Below are 22348 nucleotides of genomic sequence, written 5' to 3' on the forward strand. Positions count from 1 at the left end.
GAGCCCCTGGCCGTGACACGAGTGGCAGCAGGACGTGCTGAAGGATCAGCGTCCACGAGGCCAGCGCGCTGGGCAACTGCTTGGAAACTTGGCAAGGCTGTGAAGGAAGGGAAGTCTGAGTCGTCTCCCACTCCCTCCGTTATACAGGTGGGGAAACTGAGGCCTAGGACCACCCAGCAACTTGGGGTGTCCCTGTGGGGCAGCTCTGGGCAAATGCGCTCGATGGACAAGGGCCGCCCACAGTTGGAGGTGCCACGCGGGGCATGTGGGGTGAGCATGGCCATGGGGTCCCCCCCTTCAAGGAGTGTGGGATGGAGGGAGGAGACAATGTCAGAACCCCCAGCTGAGCCCCATCACACGCAGACACTGAGAAATTGCGGGGTGTGCTGGGCACGCGGGGAGGGCGTGCAGAAGCGGTGACCACCGAGCTGAGGCCTGGCACCTGACAAGAAGCCAGTCCTTTGCCACACCAGAGAAACAGCCAGATTATGGGCATAGCGTGTGCCAAGGCCCTGGGGCAGCTAGTGTGTCCCAGCGTCAGTGACTGGTGCCGGAAGTGAGCAGGGAGGGCGCAGATAGGTGAGGCCGGGGAGTCTGGGGGTAGAGGGGCCATGGCAGAGAAGCTAGAGTTTACCCCAATGTCATGGGGAGCTTCTGGGACAATTAGAAGGTCCCCCAGATGCCGTGTGGAAGGGGCACCTGGTGGGACGTGAAGGGTGGCAGGGAGGTGGCCAACGTGAAAGAATGGGGTCAAGGGAGGCCGTGCGGTCTCTACCCTCCCGGGGCGGGGAAGGACCCTCTGAGAGGGGCCCCAGCGGGGAGGGAGGCGCAGGACGGGCTGCCAAGGACGGTGGCTGCAGTTCAGAGACAGGCCGCCAGGTGTCGCACGGGCCCCAGAAAAGCCAGGACGGGCAGTGGAGGAGGAAGGTGCTCCCTGGACACACCTCAGCCCTGGGCCCCAGATCTAGGGACAGTGAGCTCCTGTCAGCCTGAGAGACGCTGCCTGGGGAGGGAGGGGGCTCCTGGCCACACCCAACAAGGCCTGAGGCTGCCAGGTCCGCCTGCCCTCCCGGGGCAGAGGCTGCGTGCTGGCGAGCGCCCCCCCAGGCTGGTTTGCACCCGGTTGCTGTGCCTGGCCCACGCACAGGGCACGGGGACTCTAGGATGCTGCAAAGGGACGCACAGAGCCCAGGGCGCATCTGGGAGGGTCCCCACAGCTTCGCCCGCATGCCAGCTGCCCTGGGAGGGGGCCAAGGCGCCACCAGAGCCCACGACGAGGACCTGGGAAGTTGGGCTCTGAACTCGGAGCCCTGGTGCCCACAGCCCCGGCCGGGCCCAGGACGCCCAGAGGCTCGCGCGGCCCTGGGAGCGCCATGCCGCTGGAGCTGTTCCAAACCCTGGGGCTCCCCAGCAGCTGAGCGACTGACCTGGGTCACTCGGAGCTGACCATCCCGACGCGAGCCAGCACACAAAGAACAGCACGGGCTCACACACAGCCACACACGTGAACGCTGTACACGTATTACATGTATTAATACATGTAAACATGACACGAACACACGTTCGTGAACACACACATAGCCACGTGTGTGTAAATATGTATACAGTGCATGCTCACAGGTACACAGCACAATGTGCATGTATCTGGTCACATACACGTGTACATGCTCAGATACACACATGCAAACACATGTACATGCTCAAACATGCATAACTCCCCACACTCACACATACAATCACATACATGCTCAGATACACATGGCTGCAAATATAAACACATGCACATGTATACTCTCATATACGCGTGTCCACGCGTGTCCACAAAGCCACACATGTACACATTCCTGTGCATATGAACAGATGCATACATGCATGTGCACAGATGCACACATGGCCTCTCATGGAGACTCACCCCCCAAGGGAATGCTCGGCAGCCAGGCTCTCACGGCCTGGGAGCCCCTGGGCACCCTCAGCCCAAGGCCCTCCAGGGACGGACAAGTCCCAGGCCGAGGACCCCACAGACCCAGTCCCCATGGAGAAGCCACCCCCGGTGGGGCCGACCCCATCAGCTGCGGCTGGGGCACGACACCCTCCTGCAAGACAGCGCCGGTGATTTGGCCGGACACCCGTCTGAGAGCCAGCGGGGGAGGAGGACGCGATGCCGCCGGGCAGTGCTGTGGGGACACCTCGAACACGAGCCCCATGTCCCCAAGGCTACTTGAAGTCACCCTGAGGGGAAAGACGATGGTCTCAACCCGATGAACGTGGCACCACGAGAGGACACACAGAACCACCTCGCAGCGTCACGCAAAGGTCCTCGACACAATACGAGAGCACGTTCTGCTCGGCCACGGAACATCACGTGCCAAGACCAGGGGTTTATCCCAGGAAAGCGAGGCGGGACCGCCTCCCCCCAGCAGGAGCATCTCACAGATGCAGGAAAGACACCAGCTACAGAACACCCTCACGTGACAACCGCGCCGTCACACGGGGCTTGAAGGGCCTCTCCCGACCACGGTACGTGGCCCCTGCCGCAGCCAGGAGTGGCCGACCCGCCACGGCTCCGCGGCCCCTGTGTGCCGGGCAGAACGAGCTGTGTCCCCAGCCCTGGCAGGGGCCCCTCACCCAGAACCGCACAAGAGCCAAGGAAAGAAACAGCAGAGTCACGGGTTATAAAAACAACAGAAACCAGCAGCCCCCATAGACACCAAAACAGTCCCCAGAAAGCGTAAGGGAAGAGAAGACACCCTGTGTGATAGCAGCTCACAGCTTCCTGTCATCGGTGTCACCATCGTGAGTGAAGTTAACGAGAACTGTGTAAAATCCACACGCCAAAACCATAAAACCCTCCCGCAGACAGACGCGCCACGCCCTGGACACACAGACGCTGGCGTCCCTGCGCCCACTCTTCAGATGCCATCAGGGTCCCTCCTGGAGCTGGGTGCGGGACGTGTCATGTCGGCCGTGAAAGCAAACACACGAGATCACCAGGAAACCCCTGCCCTGGTGCAAAATCACGTCCTAACACGGATTTCAGGACACGCAGACCCAGACCTGCGCGGCCTGGTGGTGGAAAGGCCTACAGCGCAGCGGAACAGAGCGCCCAGAGCAGGTCTCGCGGCACCGGGACACCTGGCTCGCGGGACAGACGGCTCCTCGCACCACGGGAGGAGAGCGGACTTCGGAATGAGGGGCGTTGGCGCGACGGGGAGGCCGTGGGCGAGAATAAAAGCGGGTCTGTGCCGCAGAGCACTCACCAGGAAATTCCCAACGGCCACCGGCCACATAAACACACAAAATAAACATGCCATTCGCGCGCTGGGAGAAGTCAAGGGTGGATTCTTCTGCGCTTACGATGCCTCAAAGTCCAGAAGCAACGAAGGGAGATAAAGTCGACCGCCTAAAAGTGAAACGCACTGCTGTGGAGGCCACCTCGGAGGGCCCTGAGCCCGCGTGGCCGGGTGCCCCGGCCGGGAGAGCACAGCGCGGACGAGCGCGACAGCCCCAGGCCAGCCCTGCGGAAGCTGGGACAGGGAGCCGCGTTGTGACTCTTCCTTCGTTGGTGGCGGGGACCTTCCCAGAAGAGACATGAAAACGCAGACGCAGCCCCAGGGAGAGGTGGGCGCAGCCTGGCTGGAACCTGCCCACCCGCCATTGGGTTGAGGCGGCTTCCTCGGGTGTCCTGTGTCCCCCGACGTGCCTGCGTCCCGCCAGCCCGTGAGCCTGCTTGCGCCATTCCCAGGCCCGTGCGCGTGAATCCGCCCCGACAGGGCCAGGCCCGCTTGGGCTGGGGGGTGTCCAGGACCCGTCCCAGGCTGTCCTGAGGGGCCCCCGCTGGCTGGGAGGATCCTCAAAGCCCAGTTCTCAGAGCGAGGGGCTCAGATGGGCTACACAGGCCAAGGGGCCGGGACCTGCGGCTGGAAATTCTCTCAGTCCTCAAACGGCCCCGAGCACCTCCTGTAGGGCTGGGACCCAGGCTCAGGTCGAATGGTCACAGCCGTCACCCGTGGGGAGGAACACGCGTGGCTGCCAGATGCTCCTGCCAGAGGTGATGCTGGGCTAAGGCCTCTCAGGCCAGTGCAGGGACCATCCAGGTGACTGGGCAGGAGGACAGGGCTGGGACATGTGTACCAGTGACAGTCCAGAGCAGGAGTCACCTGGCCTCCAAGGCCACTGTGCAGGCTTGGGCAGGGCCTGCCAGCCACGACACCTGGTCCTCCTGTCCTTCCTTCTGGCCCAGCTCAGAAGCCCCCTCCTCCAGGAAGCCCCCCCAGATCACCAGCTCCAGGTCCCGCTCCTTCCTCAGCCCTCCCCATCTGTGGCACACACATTCCGAGGGGCTGGCTCATGAGTCGGGGCTGGACGGCAGGTGACTGCAGGTGAGAGGCTGGGAACAGCTCTGCTCCACTTTATTGGGCCAAATGCCCAGGAGACGCCAGTCCCCAGGGCGACTATGACGACTGCCACGGCCCCCGGGGTGCCTACGTACCATCCAGAAGAGGGTCCCCGTGGCCAGGGCGGCATACTGCTCGATGGTGGACAGCACGCTGAAGATGAGGCAGACCAGGACGATGAGGAAGCTGCAAGACAGGCCAGAGGGTCAGCTCCCACGCCACCTGTCCACCCGGCCGCCCTGTCCCCCCACGCACCTGGGCATGGAGGCCCCACTTCTCGGCCCCACCCAGTGCCGCCCGAGCCCCGTCACCCCGCGGCTGGCACGCAGACACAGGCGTGGAGCATCCGCAGAGGGGCGGAGCGCCACCCACGCTGCAGCGCGCTAAGACCCCGAGACGAAAGGCCACCTGCCGCGCAACCGCGCCGGGACGGGCAGACCCACGGGAACAGAAAGCCGACGGCGGCTGCAGGAGGGCGCGAGGCTTCCGTTCAAAGCGACTGAACGTTCTGAATGTAGATGGTAGTGATGGCTGCGCGGCTCTCAACGCCCCGAGAACCGCCGGGGGGGGGGCACACTGCGCCTAAATGGACCGTGGACGGGGGCGCGACTGCATCACGGTAAAGCTGCTTTTGCTCATTGCTTCCAAAGAGGAGCTGAGCCCCCGGAGCTCAGGGCCGCGGGCAGGGGCTCCTGGCGGCAACAGCGTAGGAGCTGCCTGTCGGGTGGGCCTGACTCCCGCACCTGCTGTCAGGCTGTCCCCAAGAGTCTGTGGCTCCCACAGGGGCCTCGAGGCTGCAGGGCGTGGCCCTTCTCCTCTCGCTTCCCCTCCCAGGTCCCAGAAGCCGCTGAGCCGCGGAACTCATCAAAGGGAAGGCACAAAGAGCCCCACCCTGTGCCAACTCTCTGGGCCCGGCCGGCACACAGAGAACGCAGAGGGCGGCCTGCTCTGATCACACCAGAACTGGGACGATAAGGAGGCCACCTCCTGCAGCAAACCCTCCAGGGCCCTGACCCCCGCCAGTGGCATTTCGGCTGAGCTCAGCGTCCCCGAGTAGCACCAGGCTGAGGTGGCCCCGGCCCTCCTCCTGCCTGGGAAGAGATTCCACGGGCGCCAGAGACTCCAAGCGCCCTTGAGGGGGGTCTTTGGGGACAGGACAGGTAGGAAGCTGCCCCGTGGGAAACATGGACAGAGAGGAAGCCGACAGGCACAGAGCCCAGGGGACCATAGCACTGGCCCTCGGCCCAGGCCTCCTCAAGATCCTGCCCCCCCAGTGGATTTTAATGCTCCCCCCACGGCCCTGCTGCAGCAGCCAGCATGCCCCTTCCTGGCCTCTGGCAGCCCACGTCCCTCCCGTGATAACCCACTGCCCTGCCCCTCAGTGGGCGACAGCGCAGTGCAGTAGCACTGATCCCAGTCACACACCCACGGAGGACGCCGGAGGCAAAGCACAAGCCTGATCAGCCCCAGGTCTCGGGGGGCCCCTGCAGGCCTGGGGGCAGGGCACGCAGCCCCGCCCCTCCTCGGGCCTCACCTGCCACCACCCGCTCCGCGTACGCCCGGTGCCCTGGCTCCGTCAAGCCGCCTGGAGTTTTCACCCGCAGGCCCTCCCACCAGGCACCCTCTCTGCACCCCCGCCCCCCCCACCCCGCCTCGGACCCTTCCTGCCCAGCTTGGACGGGGTGTCTAGGCCCTTCCAAGCACCCCCTGGGCCTGGCCGTCCCCAAGCTGCAACTGCCCATGCCCTTGTCTGTCCCCGAGACACCACCCACAGAGGCAGTCGGAGTGGGCAGAGTCATGCACTCGACACGCGGGGCCAGGACCCCCGGTCAGACCCTGTGGGGAGCCCTCTGAGGGGAGACGCAACGGGGGCTCCCAGCTCAGCTCGGACCTCGTGGGGACACGAGCAGTCATCAGCCAGGAGGGTCGGTGCCCATCGGCAGCGGGTGCCATCCCAGGCTCTGGGAAATGACTTAGGCCACCCCGCCCAGCACAGAGCGTGGCGCCCACTGTGGGGGCCAGGGGCTCCAGCCAGGCTCTCGAAAGGGGCTTTACGTGGCCCCCCAGCCCGCACGGCCTCTGCCCCTTGCTGGTCCGGCTGCGGGCTCACCCCATCCTGAGGGCTCTCACACCGAGGCCCCCACGCCTAACCCTCCCACGTGTCTGTCTGATCCGCAGCGAGCAGGGCAGCGGGTTAGGCACAGCCTGGCTTGGCCGAGAGGAAGCAGAGCCGGTGCTGCCAGGGGCAGGCGACGCCCTCCCGACCCGCTCCCCGGGCCCCCGGGCGCAGACGGGGCATCTGCACAAAAGGACGCAGCACCCCCCGCTGCCCTCCACGGCCGCAGGGCCCAGGCAGCTCTCCTGCATCGGATTCTGCACCGACACAAGCCAGAGCCCACGGCCGCCTCCTCCCCGGCTGCAGGAGGACATGTGGCTGGACGTCCCGTCAGAGCTCAGGACTCAGGAGCGAGCCCCGTGACTTCGCCTGAGGCCTCCGTCCCGTCTCCTCCCGTGAAGATGTAGGGAAACCACCCACCCACTCAAGGCCCCCACGAGAACTGGTGAGCAGCTCTGCGTCCAGCAGCAGGAAGTGCTCCGGGGGACAGCGGGCCACCCTCAGCCAGGACCAACCCGCCACTCACGTGGGCCGGCCAGAGCACCACGGACGGCAACCGTGCCAGCCTGTGTCCTCACCACCACGCTGCTATCAAGCGATGCTACGGCTGGGGAAACTGAGGCTCCAAGGGCTCTTGCAGGCACACGGGGGCTACACCAAGAGGCAAGAGGACACGCCACCCAAGGAGACACAAGGCTGAGCCGGGTCCCCCAGGCCTGCTTGAGAGGGCCACGGAGCATCTTCCGGCCTCTCAGCTCAGCCTCCGTCATCAGGTCTCCTCTCTGACTCTGCCCCCGCCTGGAAGGAGTCTGGAGACCACAGGGCCCACCCGGCCTGCCAGGACCCCCTCTCAAGACCCTTCACTCACACCTGCAAAGCCCCTGTTTCCACCCACACAACGTGACCTGTGCACGGGACTGGGACGTGGACGCCTTCGGGGGCTGCCGTTTAGCCAACCACGAGAGGCCTGAGCCCCAGCTGACTGGTAGCTGCCAGCTGAGCAAAGACAGCCACGCCACTGCCCCCAGCCCCTCAGCGACCCACGCAGAGCCCTGCGCTCAGCACCTCACCCACGAGCAAACTGAGCCCAGGGAGGGACGGGCCGTGGTCTGCTGACTGCAGCCTCCGGGCCCAGGGCCACGATGTGGGTGGCAGGCTTGAAACTCTCCAGAGCGGAGGCAGGGAAAGAGGACCGATGGCAACGTCTTCTGTCCTCCTGGGGCGCCACGATGAGCAGCCACGAGGTGCCACATAGCGCAGCCGCCCTCGGGCCACTCTGCTAAGGGCCACCGGCGACGGTGCCTTTTGGAGCCTGCAAAAAGGCACCTGCGTCTGCTCACAGCGGCCGTGTGATTCTTGCGCTGCTGGGGGACGGCCTCCCGTTTGCCGTTGCTGTTCGCGCCGCCCTAGTGAGGAGTTAGCGCTATGTACGAAGCACGCGTTCACGCCCCGAGCAGGGCTTGGAAACTTCACAAACCGCTACAAAGAGCCTGGACTCCATGGCATGGATTCCGGCGGCTGAGGGGCCTCTCCTGCCCACCCCACAGGAGGCACAGCGGACTCAGGCGCCTGCGGGTTACTGCAGTTGGGAGAGTTTTGCCTGGGCCGCGCCAAGGAGGGAAGACCCAAGTGAGGACAGGCCTGGCCCCCACCTCCCAACAGGAGCGCGGCAGAGACGGGGCCTAGGCCACGTGACGCCAGGTAGACGTCCGCCCCCCCTCCCCCGGGCCGAGGGGTGTGGGGAGCCCCCGTGTAGACAGAGCCACCGCTGCCCCGAGATCAGGGTTCTGGGTCCGAGGGCGTGGGGTGGGGGGGCTCTGCCCAAGGAGTCCCTCCCCCAGGGCTGGCGTGGGAGACCCTCCCTGCGGTGGGGGGAGGCGGGTGTCAGTCGATACCCGCAGGCCAGGCCGCCGTTCGGCCTTGCTGTGTTCTGCCCGCTAAACAGTTCTGCAAATATTTGAACGCACTGTTCTGCCTCAGACAGAATCGTATAATAAAGTTTACTTTTATCTCCTCCAGATAAAACGAGTTTTATCTTATTTACCACTTTATCTTTTCCTGTCCTGGCCGGAGCTGGAAGCCTCGGGTGGCTGAGCCAGGGTCCCTGCTCTCGAGGAGCCCAGGCCTGGGTGCTGCTGCCCTCCCGCCCCTGCAGGGCCACTGCCCCTGCCCCGGCCCCCACGGAGCCAGACTCTGAGGCCCCCGCCTCTGGACGCCGCCCCACCAGGTTCCCGGGAGGGCACGGCTGGGGGGCTGCGAGGGGTGGAGGCAGGGCACAGCCCGAGGACAATACCCTACTTGTTTCCCTCGGGGGCAAAGTGACCTCAGGAGCTGTGACCGCAAGCGCCGCCCCAAGGGACGTCCAGTGTGTTATCGGACATCATTCCAATGTCTCAGCAGCCAGGTGCCCCAGGAACAGGAAGAAGGCGGCGGGCCTGTCTGGGCTGCGTCTGAGCCCTCTGCAGGGGGCCCCCAGGGCGGAGCGTGGGGGGGCCCCGAGGCCACAGGCAGGCTGCGTCTGGAGTAAACAGTGGGGCCGGGACTCCGAGACCTTCTCCTTTGCATGTGCTGGGGCCCCTGGTCGGCACCTCTGCTGGGGCTGGGTCGACCCGGGTGACCCACAAGGACCCAGCCCAGGCAGGTCCCCTCCGGGAGAGGCGGGGGCCACTCGGTAGCACGGCCTGCGGGCGGCAGCAGCAGCGTCTGCAGCTGTGGGGGCGCCTAGTAGCCCTGGGGTCTCTCCCGACACACTGGGAACTGTTAAAGAGAAGCGTGTACTCCACGCGATAGGAAGGCGCAGCCCGTGCTAGGGGCGCCCTCGCGACCGAGCCGCCGAGGGGACTGGGCTCTGTCAGCCGGAGTTGCAGGACACGGAAGGGCAGCACAGGAAAGTTTCAGAGAACCTCAGGTAATCTGCTGCACACTCATTCACGGAACACGAGAATTAAAAATTACGCGAGTGCTAGAGAAGTTTCGTTGGTCCGGAAAAACGTCACGCACAAAAGGACGCGAGAGCGGGGGAACCGCGGACGCTATGCTGAGTGGAACGAGCTGGCGACAGAGGACAGAGGCCACGTGGTCCCACCCACGCGACGTCCCCGAGGGTGGAACCCGCGGGGGCCCAGGGCAGGACGGGGGTGTCGGAGGGGTTGGGGGAGTTAGTGTCTCACGGGGACAGATTCGGGGCTGCGAGACGAGGACGCTCTGGAGGCGGCCGGTGTGACGGCCACACAGCAACGTGGACGGACTTACGGCCACTGAACCGAGCGCTTAAAAATGGTTAAGATGGCAGATTTTGTATCGTGTATTTTACCACAATTAAAAAAACTGTAAAGGAAACTAGGTAAATGACACTTACAAACGAAGCCTCGGATGAAAGTGTCACCACAGATGGTGAACAAGGCCCAGCATGTCCACAGGCCCTGCCAGACGGGACCCCCAGGCCGATACGCCAACGGCGGTTTGTGGAGCTGAGTCCAAAGCCAGGCCAGGGCCGGGGGGGGGGGGTCCCTGAGCACAGCTGTACAAGATCAGCACTGACGCTTAAACCCCAAACCACGGAGAGGGCTGTGAAGTTTTAAACAAAGTCACCTGGAAGATTCCAAACACCCCTGAGAGAGGCTCCTCCCCAGGAAGGAAGCGCCGGGGGCCAGGGAGGGGCCAGGTGCCTGCTCGCTCGCTGCCCACCTGCCCTCCGTCCACCGGCGGTGCGCTGCCCGGCCCAGGGCGGGTGCGCTCGGAGCCGGGGGACGGCAGCCCCCAGTGGCCTGCCAGGGATACGGCCTGCGGCTGAGTCGGCACCACAGACAAAGCTGCAGGCCAGTCACCGGCACCAGGTGCCCGCCGGGCAGCGTCAGCAGGGGCTGGGGACACAAGGGCGGTTCCCTCGTCTGAGCCCCGGGCAGAAGGCAACGCCTCCCAGGTGAGGAGACAGAAGCCTCGTCCCAGGCCGCCCACCCCCAGAAGCCTCCTGGATTGGGGACATCAAGGCTTCGACACAGCGGGGGACGCGCCCAGGGCCAGGTGGACGTGAGAGGCTGCGTGTCATCTGGGCGGGGGCTGGGGGTGACAAGCAGGTCCAGGCCCCCCCCAGCCCCTGTGTCACTCCCATCTCCACCCGCACAGCCGACGCCTCTTCTATCAAAGCTCCCGTGTTGCCTAAGAGGACACCGGTCACGGGACGTGGCCCACAGGGGCAAAAGGCCACATTCCCAGGCTCCAGGGATGGACGCTCTGGGGCTGCCGTCCAGCTTCCTGTGACGTGTGGTGGGTATTTCATAGATTACTTTGATGGCAGGAAGTATCAGTGAATCCTGAATTCTTAAGAATCAGAGTTAGGCATCACGGCAAAAATATACATTAACATTGTAATTTTTAAGCCACCGTCAAAAATATGCCGTTTCCTTTTCAACTTCTCACCTTGAGACACTTCATGGAATTGCATCTGCCAGACTCTCTAAAGACAAAGGTCACGTCCACATGTCCCAGAACCAGCAGGGGACGTCTCTCTTCCAGGACGACGTTCGGGCCACGGCACCTTCCAAACCCCGTCACGGCGGGGAGAGAGCGGATGGCGGTACCAGTGCAAGTGCAGGTGGGACCCGGGCCGGCCCCCTGCAAGGGCGGCGCCCACGGCGGGCAGGTCCCCGTGGGGCTCACACAGAGTCGGTCTCGGCCCCTGGGGACCTTCGTGTCTCGCCAGAATGACGCAGCCCCTGTGGCCACCACACAGCCCGTCAATGACCATTACTACGCGCCCGCGCTGCCCAGCTGGCCACTGGGGCCACGGAAGCCCCTCCCCTGGCAGCCACACCGAGGCTACGCACCGCAGAAGGGCGGCGGAGGTGACCCAGAGCCCAGCTGTGCGGGGTCCTGCCCAGGCTCCGGGACCTCCTCAGACAGCGAGGGCCTCACTGTCCAGCTCCGGCTGTGCGTGCACGGGCCTCCCGGCCAGGCCGGGCCTCCTGGGACGGGGGCTGACATGGCCCCCACCCAGCTCAAACCCTCAGGCTGGCCGGACCCACGGCAGCGCTGAGCTAATTTCTTTGAAAGGTTCACGACGGCAACGTGATCCGTGGCCCTGAGGCTGAGCCAGAGCCACTGGCAGGGCCGGGAGGGTCAATTTCTGTCATTGTCTCCTGGAGCCCCTGCAAGCGTGCTGACGCCTTAAACACGGACTCTGCCCTGCCGTCGAGGGGCTGTTAGGAGATTAAAACCCACATCCTGCAGTAAGATGAAGGCTCCCTCTGCCTTGTGGGGCTTCTGCTGACAGTTTTTCCAAAGGGAAACTCCGGGACCCCAGAGAATCAGGACCCTCCCCTGCTGGCACCTCCCCGAAGGCCCGTCCCCAGCGCCAGGGCCACCGGGCCTGCCCCTCAGCCGCAGCCTGCCCCCTGGTGTCCCGCCTCCGTCTCCCCCACGCCAAGGCAGTATCGGGGCAGCGGACAACCCCTCCCAGGGAAAATGGAGTCCCGTCCGGCCCCTCCCACGTCCAGGGTGCCCCCAGCGAGGACCGAGCGCCAAACCCTCCCCTCTTGGGCTCCCCCTGCCCGGTCCTCAGAGAGGCCTTCTGACGCCTGGCGTCACCGACCGCTGGGCCACCGCTGCCCACGCCTGCCTCCGACGACAGCACGGGCTGCCCAAGTGGGGGCCCTCCGGAGGCCCGGCAGCAGGCCCCGGACGTGTCTGTGGGTGTCTGATGACTGACTGACCGCGTGAACGAACGCATGTTTAGGTTAAGCCTGGAGCCCAGTGAACAGAAGTCTCGGGGCTGCCCCCCACGTAAGCATGGGGAGCATCTGGGGCGAGACCCCCGTGCTCCGTTCTTCCCCCTTGCCCGGCCCCACCTCCGTGGGCTCAGCTGGGCCCTGCACAGCCTTTGAACTGGGCCAGACGTGGTGCCGGGCAGCTCTGGGCAGGTCACCCGAGCAGCGGGAGCCTTCCAGGCGGGCTCCGACGTGAGCAGGGCGCAGGCACGGCCCCCCAGCGGGCAGATGAGGGGCGACGTGCCGGGGGAGGGCCCGAGAGCCGCAGACCAGCCGTGCTACACCAGCCCCGCTCCGCCAAGGAGCCTTCTCGGGGGCTGCCAAGGGGGCCGGCTCCAAGACAGGCGGCAGAGACCACGCCAGAGTGCCCCACCGTCCCCCCTGGCTGCCCAGGCCACGTGCCCGTCCCCCTCGGACGCTGCTGTCACTGCCATTCTGCCCGGGGTCCAGCCAGGCTCAGGGAGGCAAAGCACTTCCCCGAGGCCACCGGCCCAGCAGTGACACCACCAAATTCAGTCCACGTGAGGTGGGAAGGGGGACTCCAAACCCGGCCCCTCCTCGGGGCCGCTTAGCCTGAGCACCCCTCAGCACAGACAGAGCACCGGGTTCCGTCCTGGGGCCCCCAGGGGTGTCCCGGGAGCTCCCCGCTGGAGGCACTTTTTTAGGTCGCAGCTGATCCTCTACCGCCCGGGACCCGGCGCCCCACAGAGGTGGCAGGTGTGAGATAGCCACCCTCTGGGCTCTGACGAGCACGCCCGTTCTCCACAGCCTCGCGGCGCGGGGACTGCCGGGTCCGGCTGAGCACGGGGATCAGAGAGGCTCCGGCCCTTCCCGGGCCACATAGGTGGTGGCGGATCCCCCTCCAGGCCTGTCTGGCCAGGTCCAGCCCCTGACTGAGGACACCGTCAATGTCCTCACCTGACGCCTAAGCGTGGCCAACCGCACCTCAGCACAGAGCCCTTTGTCTGGTAGGGAGGAGCGTGTGTCGGCGCACACGTGTGTGGTTCCATGGGATCCGCGACAACCGGGAGCACGCAAGTGCGTCCGTACATCAGGCCTCGAGTGACTGAATTGGGAACATCCGGCCCCCAGCCTTGCGCTAGGACCCCGCCCCAAGGGCTTTCTTGGGCCAGGGGTTTGCGAATTCAATCAAATGACAGGGACGTGCACCCACGGGGCTGGGATCCACATCTTCTTTACAAACAGGCCCAAGGTGGCCACCCCAGGAGCGTGGTCCCAGTGGGTCAGAGGCCCCAGGCATTGGGGGAGGGGACAGGCCATGTAAAAGCCCCACATCCTGCTGTCAGCTCTAAGCCTCACAAAAAGTCTGAGAAAGTGGCCCATTCCTTGTTCATAGGAGAGAATGGAGAAGCTCAGAGAGGTTAAGTGACCTGCCGAGAGTCACGCAGCACTGAGCAGTCAGCAAGCACTGGTCTCCAGGCCTCCACCGCACCCTGAAGCCACCAGGAAAACCAGGACCCAGAGGGTCAACCTGGAGTGGCAGGGCTTCCGGGCCACCTGGCCTTCCAGGAGGGGCTTCCAGAACGAGGCCCGGGGTAGTGGTGGGAGGATGGGCCCCAGGCAGGCTCAGCTAGGAGGGCTGTGACACGTCCCAGCCCTCGGGGTGGGCGGAGAGTGCAGGAGGGGACTGGGACACAGCCAGGCCCTGGCAGCCTACGAGCGGGACGAGGACGGGGCTTTTCTCCCAGGGACCTGGAGGAGCCAGGTGGCCTGGCAGAGGGTCAGGCCTCCCCGGGGCAGAGGGCTGGAGCTGGGGCTGGGGCTCCATCCTCCTGGTGCCGGCCATGCTAGGCCTGGCTCCCCGGGCCCGTGATAAGACACCCCTCAGAGAGTAAATTTACAAGGTGCCGGGAGAACACACTGAAGTGACCCCACGGACACAGACCTTATCTGCCGGAGGACGCGCATCCTCGTCCCCGTGAGAGTCGTCCGGGGTGGGGAGGGGCTGGGCAGGCCCTCCCAGGGGGCCAGGTGCACCTGCACCCACTCCCCAGCCCGGAAACGGCCAGGCCCTGCCTGGGGACAGCCCCGGTCCCATAGCCTCGCCCGGCTCCGGGCCTCCCCGCCTCCGATGACAAGGTGGCACTCACTGTCCTGGGGCAGGGTGGCCTCTCGGGGAGGGGCAGGCACTGCCGGCGGGCGTGCGGGGCTGGCGCTAAGGACTAGGACGTGGGCAGTGCTCCCGCAGCACCTCCGGCCAAGACCACCCAGCCTCCCCAGACGGAGAGGTGACGCTGGCCCTGGCCGTGGAGCCCGCACGCGCTTCTCCTAACGGGGCCACAGGGGTGAGGTGACCCTCAGGTATCGGCTCGGCCAGGCCGCGGAGCCCGGCTGTCGGTTGAACTCCAGTCTGGAGCTTGGTGTGAAGGTGTCTTTCAGACGTGATCAACGTTCGAGTCAGCGACTCTGAGCAAAGCGGTCGCCCCCAGTCAGCGGGAGGCGTCGGAGCCGCCAGGCCGAGGCGCCTGATTCTCCGGTGGGGAAACAGAGTCAAAGCCAAGGACCTTGCTCACACCCAGCTCGCTCGGCCCCGCCTGACTCCACAGCCTGGGATTCCACACGGAACGAGAAGCGCCGGCGCAGGCGCCCGGCCCGAGGGCCTCGGCTTTGTTCCGGGCGGACGCCCGGCAGCTGCCGCCTCCCAGAGGATGGACAGGCCCAGAGAGATGGGGCGGCCCCGTGGGGCACGCGGTCGCTTCTCAGAGAACCGCCGCAGGGGTCCCCGGTGGGGAGCTTCTCGCCCACCTCAGCAGCTCTGTGCGTTGGGCACGGCCCGCCCACAACCCCGACGGTGCCAAGAAGACCCTGCCCAGCTTCACCCCCCGAGTCGGCCCCGGCAGCCCCGAACCCGGCACGTGCAGAGCCCGACGTTGTGCATGGAAGAGCTCAGGGCCTGCGTGGGCGCTGCCCCCGGAGTTGTGCGACGACACGGCCAGGAAGGAGCTGCCCCGTGGCCCCTGTAGCCACGTCACACGGGGTCAGGGGTCACCAGGTGAGACCCGGCGTCCCAGAGCCCGCCACAGCATCAGGGCTCCAGCCTTGGGGGACTCTCCCTCAGGGGCCGTCCTTCCCACCCAGAGGGCCGGAGCCTGGCCACAGCCGCCTTCCTGAACCGAGACCGTCCGTGCTCCCGAGGCCCTCGCTGGGCATGTGCCGAGGCTCCTAAGGCCCCACAGTCTGCTCCCCAGGGCCCCTGGCCAGGGAGCCCTCTGCTTACCACACAAGGACCCCACGAAGGGGACGGCCCACTGTGGCGGGTGGAACACACCAACCCACACGCCCCAGGTGGCACCTCCTCGATGGGCTGTTCACCCGGCCACAGGTGAGGCGGCCACGCCCCGACCACGCGTGGAAGGTCTCAGGATGGGGGCGGGGTCGGTGCCTCTACCAGCGCCACGCTGTGGCCATGGACGTCCCTTGTGAGCACAGGAGGGACCGGTCCGCTCGGTCTCAGGCCCAAGGCAGGGCGTCCCGGCTCAGAGAGCAAGAGCAGCGAGACCCAGGCGGGGCCCTGCGTGTAGTCTTGCCTCGGGCTGTCCCCGGAAGCCGCCGTGGGACACCTCAACTCGAAGCCCGCTGGCCCAGCGTGGCCATGGCCTGTCTGTGGGGAAGTTGGGGAGACCTTGTTCCGGGCGGCCACGTGCCCTGCTGGAAATCCCCAGCCACCAAAGGGGAACCAGGGTGCACGTGAGCAGGGATGGGGATTCGGAGGGGGAGTCGGGGTGCTGCGGTTGGGGGACAGTCCCTGGTTCTCTGTCACAGGGACTCCACCTGGCCACTGGTGGCCCCCAATAGGCCCCCACCCTTCTCTGTGTGCTGCTGACATCGGGGGTAATGGGGCCACGCCTGCAGCCCCGCTGCTGCTGCACCCCAGCACCTCCCCGGCCAGGGCACGGTGGGAACCCTCAGTCACCACAGACTGCGGGGGTCCCCTGACCGGCAGCCGCAGCCCTGAGCCAGGCCCCAGCCGGCCCCCAGTGAGGTCCGCGCCTGGGCATGCCAGGGCTCGCTGTCCGGCCGGGTCTGACTTTCAGAAAGCCCTCCCTCACCCACCCTCCGACTCAGCCCGGCCCACAAGGCCACGGCCATGACACGTGGAGGCAGGTGGGCAGCAGAGGCCACGGCAGGGCGCCTGGGGCCGCGGGAGTCGGGGGGTGAGCCCTGGGACCCTAGGCCCCGAGCTGGAGGTCTGGGGACCACAGACCAGGCCCCACAATGACACCCTCCGAGGAAGGCAGCAGAGACCCGTCAGGAACTGAGCGCGATGCCCCTGCGGCCGTTGCCTGCCCTGGCACCACCTCCTCCAGCCACCTGGGCCACCAGTGTGCACCGCTGTCCTTGTCACTGCACAGGCACAGCCTGGGGACCCAGGGCCATCACTCGCACAGATCTGGTCTTCTCGGCAGGCGCCTCCCGAGGGTGAGACACAAGTCCTGCTCCCGGGAGGGGCGGCCCGGCCTCTGCAGACGCTGCCTCCAGGAAGCGACTCATGTCCTCCCCAGCTGCGGAGACAAGCTCTGCGCTTCCTTTCGCCCGTCCACGCCCCTCTCCGACCCGGGGCCTCCGTGCACGGGCTGCGGACGGAGCAGCCCCCGCGCTGCCGAGCGCCTCCCTCGCCCGGCCTGGGCTCCTGCGTCGAGGTCCCCAGTTCATGGAGGACTCTCCCGGCTGGACTTCCACGCGGGGCCACCCAGAACCAGGGCCGGCCTCGCCCAAACCGGGAGCCATTCACGGGCCTGGAGGGAGGAAGTGGCTGACTCTGCACACGGCCTGGCACGGGGTGTCAGGGGGCCTCCCCCGCAGCCAGGTTACCCAACAGCAACGCAGCAGCGGTTCCGTTTCTGCCGCAGCATCCTCAGTCCCGCTGCACAGTGGGCACCTCCGCACGGTGGCCGGGAGCACGGAAACGCCCTTGCCCGTCACGTGCCACGAACCGCCAAGCACGGAGGGAGGGCTCACAGGCCACGGAGTAACCAGGCCTGGGCTAAACCACGTCCCTCCCCACCCAGAGTCCAACCATGAAGGACACGTGGGGTGGAAGGTTGCTCTGGCCCCATAGAGGGGTGGGGTGGTTAGAAACAGGAATTGGGTGGGGCCTGTTGCCACCCCCGGGAAGCCCTCGGAATAAACGCACACTCGTGGCCGCGCCTGCCAGGCCCAGTGGGGTCTGCCCTCGCCCCACCCCTAGGCCTCCTACCTTCCGAGTGCCGGCCACATCCCACTCCCGGTTCTTGTCCCCGCAGTGCCCACCCAGAAAGCACGCAGTGCGCGTGTGGAGCCAGGAGGGCCCTAGGGTGCAGCGGAAGCGACGTGGACACAGGGAGAGGCACTTGGCGCACGCCAAAGGCCCTGAGACACTCTGGCAGTGCAAAGGCCCCAAGACACTCTGGCAGTGCGCAGCCTGAGGCCCGGCTGGCGGAGCGAGCGGAGGGCAGGAGGAGCCCTCACGCTGGGCCCAGGACAGGCAGCTCGGGCCGGGCCTCCAGGCCAGCTCCGGTCTGGGATCTGCTGTCAGCAAGGGCACACCTGGCCTGGGCCTCGGACCCCAACTGGAAGGGAGGGTGGGGCAACGCTGGCGGCGTGGCACCTTCACGGACCCCAACTGCCGTGGCAGGAGGACACCTAGCCAGCCTCGAACCCCAGGGAACCAAAGCCCTGTGCCGGGACACATCCGGAGAGAGGGGAGGCTGTCACAGGCCGCCTCTGTGGGCATCTCGAGTCCGGCTGCCCAGGCCACCCTCAGCCGGCCCGGTCAGGGCTCCCGCCTGTCCCTCGGCCCAGCCTGCGGCCACTGAGCCCAGAAGCCCCTCTTCTCTCTGGCTCAGTGCTGTCTCCAGGCCCAGACCCCTCGCAGCCAGGGAGGGAGGAGCAGAGGACAGGGGCAGGAGCAGGACGTGCTGGGAGCGAAAATGTGGTCGCCCCCATGGCCACCTGGGAGCTCGCTCTGCGCCACTGCCCTCCAACCCCTGGCCCGGAGCTGCCACTTCCTGCCTGCTGACCAGAATAGCCCAGCCTTCCCCACCTCCGCCCGGGACACCGGACGCCCCTCAGCCACTGGCCGTTCGCTGGAGTACAGGGAGTCGTGGCCGGTCCCAGACAGGGGGACAGGGTTTGCCAGGCAGGGGTCCTGGGGCTCAGAGACACTGTGCTTGAACAGGGAGGGGGAGAAATGGTGATGTCAACAGGAGGGGCGCCCTGGGATCCCACCATTCCCTCTGCCAAAGCCCAAAACCACCCTTCATGAAACAGTACATGACGTTAAAAATTGAAATTCAGTTCCGTGAAACAGCAAATAAAACCTTTAGCTAGCTGCTCTGCCTCCCAATCTGTGCTGTGCATGTCCTGTAGCACAAACACCGTCCTTCCCCCAAAGGCCCCTCAAGTTCTCCCATTCGGGGCATGTGTTGTACCAATTTGGAAACTTCCATTTAACCCTGAGTGACACCTCCTCCAGGAAGCCTCCCCAGATTGCAGTCGAGTCCACGCAGACCCTGCACACACTTGCCTGGTGCTGTGCACCTGCCCATGGCCCTCGCACAGCTGGGGCTCTGCTGTCTTTGTTCCTGTGATTCTGTGACGAAGGGTGACCCCAGCGCCCACGAGAGCGGGGTGTGCACAGAGCATGCTGGCGTGGAGGGAGCACGCTTTACACATGCAGCCTTCCCCGGCCTCCTCAAGTCCCCGCTGAGACCACGGCAAGTGACGCCTTTCTCTCAACTTCATTCGACAGCCCATCTGGGGCGTTTCTGCCGTGGGAGCCTGGACGTCGCTGCCCCCCCCCCAGAGGGTTCCCCTTGGGTCTCCAAGCAACAGCACGACAGCTGGGTCACCTATGGCCCCTGCACTCCAAGAAGCCCACCTGCTGGTCTCCGGAGGCCCTGTGAGCTGGGCGAGACCCTCACCCCACTGGGTATCGTTCCCCCCTGCCTGACCCGCGGGGTCACCCACCTCAGGACCCACCGCCATCCTGTGCGGAACAGCCGGTCCCGGAGCTGCTCCCTGACCCACGGGTCAGCGCCTGGGGCCCCAAAGCCTGCCCTGCAGAGCCCGGCTCCAGTGACAGGGCTCCTGGCGGAGCTGGGCCATGGCAGGTCAGCCGAGCCACTGTTGTGCCCAGGGTCAAAGCCCCGAAGGCCCCGTGCGTTGGTGAGCCTGGAGCCTGCCCGCGTGGCGTCTGCAAAGCTCTCCCCCAGCAGCAGCGGCCCCGAGAACGGCGTTGGTGCCATGGGGCACTGATCCCTGCTGGGGCCCAAGCCAGCTCTGGGGGACTAAGCTGGCCCGTGCCCAAGAGGTCGCAGGGCAGACGCTCAGCCCCCCACATACCTGTGTGCGATAAGACACGTGAGCCACTCCCCAAGCCCAGAGACCGGTTCTGAAGCCCCTGGGAGCCGCTCAGTGCAGAGTCCCCTCAGCTTGGTTCCAGGACACGCCCCTCCTGGGCCCACACTCCTCAGCCTGGCCCTGTCCCCTCCAGCCCGCTCCCCCAGGAAACCATCAGCCCCGGCTCTCACGCTGTTTCTGTGCCGAGGCCCAGCCGGGCTCTCGCCCCGAGCTCCTGCCTCACGAGCACCGCGCGACGGTACGTCCCCACTGGCTCCGTGTCCCCAGCCCCGACCCCAGCACCTTCGCCATCTCAGAAAGTGTCTTCCACCAAGTGCCTCGTGCCCCCCGCTGCGCCCAGCCCCGACACCCACCATCCAGTCTGCCTGCAAACCCTGTCCTCTACCTCAGTGGTCCTGACTTCTCACTGCCCACCCCACAGCTGCCTCCCTGCCCCACCCAGCCCTGCGCCACGGAGGCCAGAGGGACCCTGCACGGTGAGAGCGGGTGGCAGCAACTGCCGGGGAAGGAGCCCAGGCAGCCGCCCAGAAAAGACCACCTCAGACCGGCACGGAGCGGCTCCAACGGACGAGCAGCTGAACGCGGGAGGCCACGCCCCAGACTTCTAGAAGGAAACACATCAGTCCCTCCTTGACCCCAGTGCAGGGCAGGCTGTCGGCCCCTCAGGAGCCAGGGCCACAGCGGAGAGGACTCCACCTGACCACAGAACAGTCACAACTTGTTCATGACAAAAAGCACCATAAACGAAGTTAAAAGACAACTGACCAACTGGGGAAAAAAATTTCACAGCATAAACCCAGACAAATGACTAATATTCCCACAATATAAATGGCTTAAAAATTGAGGGACCAAGAACCAAAAACCCAACAGAAAAACTTGGAAACAAAATTATGGACAATTTACAAATATACACACAGACGACTTTCAGACATATGAAAAGCATTTAACGTAATTCATAATTATAGAAATACAGATTAAACAAAGCTAAGGAGCTGGCAAAAAGTAAAACAGTGTGACAATACACCACGGGGCGAAGTGCGGCGAACCCAGAGTGCTCACGGAGCCTGGGGCGTGGACACGCACCCCTCCTGGAGGGAAATTTGGCCGGACCCAGCAAAGCTACGTGCTCATCTTTCGACCTGACTCAGCAAAGCTACGTGCTCATCTCTCGACCTGACACTCAGGTTTCCAGGACTCTGCCCTGCAGGTGCTGTTCTAACGACGTGCACAGACTTATTACAAGGCTACTCTCTGCAACGTCGCTGCAACAATACAATGCACGCATGTACAAGGCTACATTTTGCAACATTATTTGACGTTGCACAATATTAGAAAATCCTAAATGCCCTTAGATAGGTAGGGGTCGAATAAGGACGGCGGATCCACGTTGTAACATACTGGGTGACTATAAAAAAGACGATCGAAGATCTTGATAAACTGGTATGTAGTAATCTCCAGGAAATACTATTAAGTGAGAAAAACAAATAAAAAAGAGAATATACAGTCTTTGCAACAAGTGGTGTTGGAGAAACCTAATATCTACATGCAAAACGATACAGTTGGATACATAAAAATCTACTCAAAATGGATCAAAGGCCTAAATGTAAGACATTTTAAAGTATAAAAATGTTGAAAGAAAACACAGAGCAAAAGCTTCCTGACGTTGGATTTGGGGGTGATTTCTGGGTTATGACACCAAAGACACAGGCAACAACAACAAAAAAATTCACAATTTGTGGAAGTGAAACAACACACTCTTAACCAACGGATCGAAGAAGAAACCAGAAGGGAAATCAGAAAACCCTCCATGCAATGAAAATGCCGACACGGTACACGGGGACTCGGCGCGACCCGGCGAGAGCAGAGCTGACGGACTGGACGCCGTAAACTCTCACACCAGGGAGCAAGGAATCGAATCGGCAACCCAACCTTCCAACTTAGGGAACTAGGAAAAGAAGAACGAGCCAAACCCAAAGCCAGGGGAAGGAAGGAAATAAACATTAAGGCGGAGACCAACCAAATAGAGAACAGAAAGACACCAGAAAAAACAAATGAAACCAAAGGCTGCTCCTGAGAAGACCGAATAACAGACACACCTTTAGCTGTAGGGACTGCGTCAGAAAGAAAGATGACTCGAATTACCGAAGTCAGAAATGGAAATAGGGACACGAACACAGACCCTACAGAAGGAAGGAGGATTGTAGCAATACCACGCACAATCGTGCGCCAACAACCGCGTGAGCTAGACGGAAAGGACAAATTCTTAGAAACACAAAACCTACTAAGACTAAATCGCGGAGAAATAGAAAATCTGAATAGTCCTATAACTAGCAAGGGGATTGAATTAGGGATTAAAGAAAAACTCGTAACAAAAGAAAGCCCTGGACCAGTGGCTTCACCAGTGAATTCTACCAAGTATTTAAAGAAGCAACACCAATCCTTCTCAAATTTTCCCAAAAAATTGAAGAGAAGGGAAAACTTACTAACTCATTCTACGAGGCCAGCATAACCCTGGCACCAAAGCCGAAGACACCGTAAGAAAATTACAGCCCAATATCCCTTACGAACATTGATGCAAAAACCACAAGATATTAGCGAGGCACGTTGAGCAGGGTATTAAAAGGATCGCACACCAGGACCCCGTGGGATTTATTCCTGGAATGAAAAACTCAATCGGTGCAATACGCCATATTCACGGAATGAAGGAAAAG

General features: G+C 63.9%; 1 protein-coding gene across 1 annotated transcript in view; it reads right to left on the reverse strand.

Moving 5' to 3' along the window:
• The window catches only part of KCNQ1 (potassium channel, voltage gated KQT-like subfamily Q, member 1), a 352730-nt gene extending 348073 nt beyond the window's left edge, over window positions 1-4657 (reverse strand). The window contains exons 1-2 of the mRNA XM_012664952.1: window positions 4650-4657; window positions 4490-4580 (exon numbers count right to left, since the gene is read on the reverse strand). Coding sequence (XP_012520406.1) covers window positions 4490-4580; window positions 4650-4657 — 99 coding nt within the window. The remainder of the gene's footprint in view (window positions 1-4489; window positions 4581-4649) is intronic.
• Window positions 4658-22348: the final 17691 nt, after the last annotated feature.

This window comes from Propithecus coquereli, unplaced genomic scaffold (assembly GCF_000956105.1).
Source record: "Propithecus coquereli isolate 6110/MARCELLA unplaced genomic scaffold, Pcoq_1.0 Scaffold120, whole genome shotgun sequence".
Taxonomy (NCBI): Eukaryota; Metazoa; Chordata; class Mammalia; order Primates; family Indriidae; genus Propithecus; species Propithecus coquereli.